At 29.8% G+C, this 8,296-nt stretch overlaps 1 protein-coding gene across 1 annotated transcript; it reads right to left on the bottom strand.

Annotated features, from left to right (window-relative positions):
• Nucleotides 1–425: 425 nt before the first annotated feature.
• LOC149248874 (uncharacterized) lies at nt 426–1,590 on the bottom strand. The gene is made up of 2 exons (XM_089456122.1): nt 1,252–1,590; nt 426–1,156 (listed from the first exon to the last, which is right to left on the bottom strand). Exons 1-2 carry the CDS (start codon nt 1,564–1,566, stop codon nt 1,037–1,039), a joined length of 435 nt encoding a protein of 144 aa, XP_089312248.1. The 5' UTR covers nt 1,567–1,590; the 3' UTR covers nt 426–1,036.
• Between the last annotated feature and the right edge of the window lie 6,706 nt (nt 1,591–8,296).

The following is an 8,296-nucleotide window of genomic DNA, read 5'->3' on the forward strand; positions in this document are numbered from 1 at the left end:
ACACACAAAACCACGTGTTCAAATTTTATTTTTAATTTCATTTATATATATATATATATATATATATATATATATATATATATTTGTGTCTAATCCTAATATGTGGAGATACATAATAAGAGTAGTAAATTTTTAATTATAGTTTGATAAAAAATTAATTTAAACGAGGTTTAAAAGCATGATTTAAATACACAAGAAAATTATCACTTTTAATTTTATCCATTGATAATAGTGACGATTCTTAAAAAAAAATTAACAAAATGATTAAAATAACCAATTTCAATAAAAAAAAATAGTGTTCCCAGTAATAATTTAAATTTTGTTAAAACTGTATGAAAACTGATGGGTTAATTGAATCAATTACTCAAATTAAGTACCGTAATTTGCAGAGTTGTTATCTACTTATAAGATGAGCAAAATGTGGATTACGCTACAAAATATTAATATATAACATAGTTAACAACCAAAGTTACAAGCCAAATAGAATTTACTAAGCCATGGCGTTGGCACGGCCTGCCATGACTTCTGCAGTCAAGCCCTTACACACACACATAAAACATTCGAAATCGACAAAACCTCCACATATCCAGACGATATGAGCAAATTTATTCTCTCACACATCTCTCATTTATTTTTGTTGGGGTTGTGAACACTCATCATCTCTGAAGGGAAAACCAAACCAACACATTTTTTTTTTTTAAATTGGTTCACTCATAACTAACACATGTTCACTCATAACTAACTTGGAACTCAAATAGAGACGAAGACAACACTGTATATCCCTGTATATCCATTAAAACTAGCAGCAACAGACGCAGTCAATTAGTTTGACCTTGAGAACGAGATTTTACACCAGAAGCGGTATCTCCCCTAGACGATATGAGCAAATATATTCCCACACATATCTCATATTTATTTATGTTATGGTTGTGGACACCCATCACAAGGTTGATGAAGTGAAAACCAAACTGACACACAAGACTATTATATATTTGCATATATGCGTATCAATTAAAACTGGCTGCATCCGACGCAGTCAATTAGTTTTACCGGGAGAACCAGATTTTACACCAGAAGAGCTATCTCCCCTGTTCGTTGATGTCACAGCTACTGCTTCAGCACAGAACATCTCGTCTGCGGTTGTTTTCTGGGATGACTATCACAAGGAAAACGATGATAGCTATTACTAAAATATGTACGATCATTTATGATAAAATAAAATGGGTCACAACTAGGGTTGGCAGCACTTACGGTAACCTCGAATTCCTTCACGGAATTCCCAGTCTTCTGAGTGTGAGTATTACCATTTTCCTTACATTTCCACACATCAACAGATGGAGAGCACTCGATCTGGTGACCTTCAGATTTCTTACATGAAGCAGTACTGCTGTGCGGCTCTGATTTCGAAATCTCAGTCTGTATTGCCTTCGGTGGCTTTTCCAATGCAACTCCGACATCTTTGGAGTGATGAATACTTTCAACTTCTTTCTCACAATTTTCACTCTTGGCCGAATTCTGACATTTCACTTCAGCATGAACCTCCATATCAAGCGGCTTCATCTCCATGAAACAATTTACTATGATGTTGCGGGTTACAAGTGAGGGGAATTATATAGCCTATTTTCTGACACCTTTCCCACCCCAGGTAACGGCTCCTTTGGTTTAAGGCATGTGAAAAGTGAGCTGGTCCAACTGCCTTTTATTATTAGCGTATTTTTCAGCTGGCCCATTTACGTTTGGGCAGTCTCTTTGTCCAAAAGCAAAAGTGAATTGGTCCAACGCCTTTTATTAAAAGGTTTTGGCATGCGGGCTGGGCTCTCTGTGGCCGAGAGATATTTAAAGTTATTACAGTTTGTTTATCCAATTTCCGTTAAATTTAAACTGAGCCTCCGCAGGACAAAGAAGCACCCTGATAGAAGTACAAATACAGGTATATTAATAAACCACCATAGATAAAAATACAAATAGATATTCTATTATTGTTAGTTATAATCATTTAAGTAAAAGTGGCTCATTTTCCACTTTTAAATGTTAATGGTGTAGATAGGTGTATATTAACTACTTAATCACGTAGCAAGTTAGTTTATCATTGTTGGGAGGATTAGTTTATTAGTGTTTGTTATTAATTTGATATATTATAGTTGATTATGTTTAAATATGGTGAAGTTATAGTTGATGAAGATTTATTATGGTAAATATATAGTTGATTTTAAGTTATTATGGTGGTTGATTATGATTATATATGGTGAAGGTATAGTTGATGAGTGTCTATTATGGTAAACATATGAATGAATTTAACTCATTAATGTGATTGATTATGGTTAAATATAGTGAAACTATGGTTGACGAAGGTCTATTATGAGAAATATATGGTTGAATTTGGGTGACTATGGTTGTATATTTAACTATAACCAAATATGGTTGATTATGTTATTCAGGATAGTTGATAATGGTTGAAAAACCCAGTGAGTGGTAGCCAGTTGGTGACTATGAATGAAGGAGGACGTTGTCCCCAGGTCCCGTGTTCAAGTCCTCGTTAGTGGAAGATGTAATCAAAGTGATAAAAAAGTGAACAATGTAATGAAAAGTAGTTATCATGGGGACTTCACTAAATGAACCTCTGATGACATACTAAACAATACCCTTAATTTGATTATATATTGGAAAATACCTCTAAAAACACCTTACAATACCCTTAATTTGATTATATATTGGAAAATATCTCTAAAACCACCTTCCCAATACAAAAAAATCCCTACTTTCACATTGTAGGTATCAAAATTTTCATTAAATCTCTGATGACATACTAAACAATACCCTTAATTTGATTGTATAATGGAAAATGCCTCTAAAAAACACTTTCCCAATACAAAAAATCCCTACTTTCACATTGTAGGTATCAATTTTTTCATTAAATTTTTTATACCCTTTTATATTTTTTTATTAACTTTGAATTCCATTTTTTATACTGCAAATATAAAACCCTTTACCCCTTATTATATGCTCAATATATTATATCATTTTTCCCTCTATATATCCTCCAATATGAATGTACCTGGTAGTTATGTTTTTTTTCCCTTCTAAATAAATTCATGAATTAGAAAAAAACCACATGAATAAGTATAATATGAAATGAGTTATGATATTTTGGGCACGTTGAATTGATAAACCATAGTATTGGCCCATTGTATTGTACAAAACATATTTGCAAATAAATAATCTCCATGATAAAATGGGGTGGAATCTCCATGGTTAAGAATCTTGTTACATGTTTTTTTTAAATGTATATATGCTTAATTTATATATTAATTTTTTGATCATTAATAATAATATTTTCTATTTTAAATAAAAATATAATTTAGTTAATTATTTTGATTTTTAAAATTTTAGCAACTTGATATGTACGATGAAATAAGTATTTTAATACTTATAAATATTCACCAACTATTCAATTTATATGGACACACTAGATAACTTATTACTAAAATATATATATCTTATTTATTTGAATTTAAAGATAAATCTTATATATAGAAATTTTATTTATTTATTTTAATTGAAATTGAAAAAATTATTTATTTATTTATTTAAAATAAATTACATAATTATGTCAATAGTCTTTTGAGGTTTATTTTAAAGATAATAATAATTATTATTATTATTATTATTTTTCAATTTAATTGAGAATTAAAAAATAAATGCTATATTGAATTTGTTTTATTTATTTATTTATGATATTACAATTTTTATTTTATTGTTTTTTTACGTATATATTTAATATATGTTTAAAAAAAAAAGCACTAAAAATAATAATTTAAAATAAAATTATTATTTAATCAACTAATCAATTTATTTTATAAAAAAAATAATACAAATAACTTAAGTAGTAAATGATTTATGGAATATAATAAAAACTTAACTAAATTATAACCAATTAATTTTATATAAAATTATTTTTTTAAGCTAATTAATTAAAATATTAAAATAAATCTCAATTTTTATTTAGTGTATAATATTATGAATATTCTAACATATTCGATAGAAATTCAACCATTCACTTTATATTACCATCACTTTATTGTGTGATTTTCATGCTTATTGCTGGTACTCCACTATCGCTTAAACGTTGTCATGAACAGTAGGTAATGCAGCGTGAAAGGACCATTCTAGAATTTTGGTCCCTAGCCACTTAGTTTTACTCAATTGACTATAATTAACGCCATGGATGAAAGCAACCACTCTGGAATTATGGGACCTCGCCTCTTAGTTTTACCCTTTTATTAGAGGAGAGTTCAGTGAGGAAATGACTTGCAAGTTAGCAGAAGTTTAATTAAATTATGTACACGGGTTTTCGAAGTATAGAGTGTGTTCTGCGTCTGGATTATGTACCGTTTAAAGCATATTGATGAGTTTAAACGCTACATTGGCTTTTGTTTATCGCCTGAATTCAGTGCTGAATGAAATAAACAAACTTCATTGTGGTAGTCATTGCCGTACCTTCAGAGGCAAACTGTTTTTGACACAACACCAGTTATGGATAATCTCCTCTTTATCACCGAGTCGGTGTTACACTAGACATGATAAAGTGGAAAATCTACACCATACCCTAGTTCTGTCTCAGTAGCAGCAGAGCAATTCTTTGTTTTTTCGCTTTTTGATTATTCAGGGTTATGCAGATTGACACATAATTTATTTTTATTTAATTAGTTAAATTATATAATAAAATTTATCATAATTTAGTTGTCAAACTAATTGTGAGACAATTATTATTGGTTGATATTTTCTAATGCATACTTATTCATTACAATTATTCAAGAAAATCCATGCCACATAGAATTACTTGCTAGCCGTGTATGTGGTAGGTTTTCACTCTTGCCAAATGCTTATGGATCACTTATCACTGACTTCTTAAATGATATTCTCAGGAACAAGGATTATGATGCCAATATTATCATGGTCAAATAACAATCAGAATGGGGGAACCAATTGTGCCACTTATCATTTACTTTTTAAAGGATATTCTCATGAATAAGGATTATGATGTCAATATCCTCATGGTCAAACAACATTTAGAATGGGGGATTTCATAAGTGGCAAGAAAGATTCAAGATTTAGATGACATCATCACATGGTAATAACAATACAATTTTACCCCGAGCAATGTACACACCTTTCTAGAAAGTGAAATATACTGGTTTTCCACAAACATTTATGGTACCAAATTTATGAAATGCATTTGAAGACATTGAGTCACTATGGAAAGAGAATGATGGGAACCTAGTTGAGGCTATGGAAATGATTGAGTTAGATAAAATACAATGGTCCAAAGAGACAACAAATAATACCATTATTTTATAGTTTGGACATTTTACACAAGTGAAATAAGGATAAAAAGCAACAAGTAACTAAATGAACAACATAATGTAACAAATGATGAGGGGTTTTATTAATGTTCCCTTTACTACTAAAGTATTTCTATTAAGCTTTCCTCATAAAATTAGACCAATTTCTAATGAAAAAAAATATTATCTATTGCATTATGAATTGAGGTGATATGAGATTTTTTTTTTTTTTATGAAATGTTTGATTTAAATCACTTACTTATAAAGGTTCTAGAATCTTAAAGAAGAGGATTTTCATAAATCATTTACTTTGAACAAAATTGCATAAAATTTTGACTTCTTTTTTCTATACTATTATTTCTTATGCTATTTTCTTACAACATTTCTTTTGCAACCTATGATGTAAATGCTAATAATATAAATTATGTGCCCCATATATGACGTATATTAATATGAGTTATGGTTTAACTTGAGGTTTGTAATGCAACTGAGTTATTACTATTTTAAAAGTTTAACCATGAATATCAATCAAACGTGGATACTCTTATTGGAACGACGTTTTGATAGGGCAAAAAGGATATATGCAACGATATAAATAAATAGCTTAGCTTTTGTAATACCCAAAACAGATTGAAACTTTTATATATAAGATGTGCAAATATCAAAAGATATTAAGTTTATAATATTTGAAAATTTCTCTTTATTAAATAATTATATGTATAATTATCTAAGTAAAACTGGTTGATGTATTTTAACGGAGGTTCTTTTCCACCTTTTTAATATGTCAAATTGTTATGTATTTTGAAACAAATCAAATATTAATAAATGACGTATTTTATTTTCTCAAATTTATTATTTTAAAAACTTTATTGTGAATAAAATTATTAAAAATTTATTATTTTTAAGACTTTATTGTGAATAAAATCATTAAAATTTTTGTTATTAGTTAATTATTAAAAATTTTGTTATTAGTTTTAAAGCAAAGTGATAATTTTATAATTATGGTTATATACATGTTTATTTTGAAATAGGATTTCCATAATGTTAATTTAACTATAAAAAAAATATTATTTGGATGGTAGGAATTTAATTTCTATAGAATATTCTAAAATATTCTTAATAGTATACCTATATAAAATGATAAGATTTATTTCTAAAGTAGGTATGTCTTTTTTCTATTTCAATTAAATTTATTAGTTAAAAAATGCCATATAAAAAGAATCATGGGCATGTGGTATTGATAAACTATGGTATTGGCTCAAGGTATTGTAACAAAGTCTCTTTATAGATAAAGAATCTCCATGATAAAGTGGGGGTGAATGTATGATTAAGAATATTATTACATAGTTTTTGAAATGCATACATGTGTTACATGTATTTTGAAATGTATTTATGTTTAACTTATATATTGAACTTTTATCATTAATAATAATAATTATTTTGTTTGCATTCTATAACCCAGTGTGACAGAAATGAGCGATTTGTGCTCAATGTGGTGTTGACACATGTACTTTTGAAAATTAAAAATAAATAAATATGTAGTATAAGAAAACAAATCAATGACGACCTTTCCCCTTGATTTTACATCAACTTTATATACACAGATAAATTAATTGATATTAAAAATACATATATTTTTTTTAAGGAGGAGAGATGTAATTCCTTCACATTTAATATGGATAGTAGAAAGATGCCATGTAAATTTAATATTATTTATATTATACCAGCTTAGATCCATCTAACACCACGTCTATCATGCCCAATAGGGATCAAATCCCTCGAGGTGCAAACCTTATTTTTGGTGTGTAGAACTTGAGGAAAGGTTTACACCTCGAGGGATTTGATCTCTCTAGGTGCATTGTAGATCCAATGTTAGATGGATATAAAAAAAATCACATTTTTAGATTATCATTATTATGTATGTGTTTGAGATAGACTTCAAAATTCAGATTATGTTTCATTATCTTCTTTAGTTTAGTTTATGTTGCTTGCCTTAAATGGTTGGAACATTTGTATTTGGATGCTTTGAGTGGTTTGTGTGTTTATGTGTTTGGGTTTGGATGGAAATGCTTGTGATTGTTATAATTGTTGTGTTATATTTTTATTTGTGTATGCAATTCTTTATTAGTAATTATTTGGTGATGAAAAAGGGAGACAATCTTGTCAATAGTTTGGAGAAGGATTGACACTACATATCTAATTCATTTAATTTTAGGTATCACAACTTCTTACAACTAATTAACTCTTAATATTGTCCCTCTACTAGTTTTTTTTTTTCTCGGTAAATGACTAATTCTATTAACTAAAAAGTAAAATAATATTACAAGGAGTTGAGGCTTCGGATAACATCACCCGAGAGCACTCAACACAACAAAACTGCCCCAGTATAGGGAGAGCCTGGGAGAAACAGTTATAGAAGACAAGAGAACAGATATAGAAACCAGAGATAGACCAGCATAACATAAGAAAGCACACGAAAGCAAGATAGAGACTTCCCCTAGCTGCCCAAAAGATCTTTATACTACCGCTGCTCGAGGGGAATAACAAAACCATCTGGCTGTAGATGTTGAACCAGAACTGCAAACAAAACTGCGTGAGGTTGACCATATAAAACATCAGCAAAACCAAAAAAGGTTTGGGCATGCCCAGGTTGCTTTATACCTCCACGTCCTCATTCGGAGGCATCTCCACCTCCTGACACGCAATACCAGTCCACATTTCTTCAGTTCCTGCCTTCTCGCCTTCTGGGTTCACCGTGGGGTGATGAGTGGCCATGGAATTGCCTTCCCGTTCCACTGGGATGATGGCTTCAGAAGGCATAATATTGCTAGGAGCGTCGCCTCTGTCAAGCATCTTTCCCTTTCGATTCTCCAGACTTCCCTCTGCCATAAACTGCTCACTGCTCTGAGAATGCTCAGACACCATACGCACCAGAGGATGAAGTTGGCTTTCTT

This window comes from Pinus tabuliformis, chromosome 7 (genome assembly GCF_031772625.1).
Source record: "Pinus tabuliformis cultivar Carrire ecotype Pingquan chromosome 7, CPIR1, whole genome shotgun sequence".
Taxonomy (NCBI): domain Eukaryota; kingdom Viridiplantae; phylum Streptophyta; class Pinopsida; order Pinales; family Pinaceae; genus Pinus; species Pinus tabuliformis.

What these genes read in the sequence shown, in the direction of transcription:
- LOC149248874 (XM_089456122.1), bottom strand. Translation starts at nt 1,566, where the DNA reads ATGGAGATGAAGCCGCTTGATATGGAGGTTCATGCTGAAGTGAAATGT. An exon ending in TGAAGGAATTCGAGGTTACC is followed by an intron (nt 1,157 to 1,251) that starts GTAAGTGCTGCC and finishes TCCTTGTGATAG; the next exon opens with TCATCCCAGAAAACAACCGC.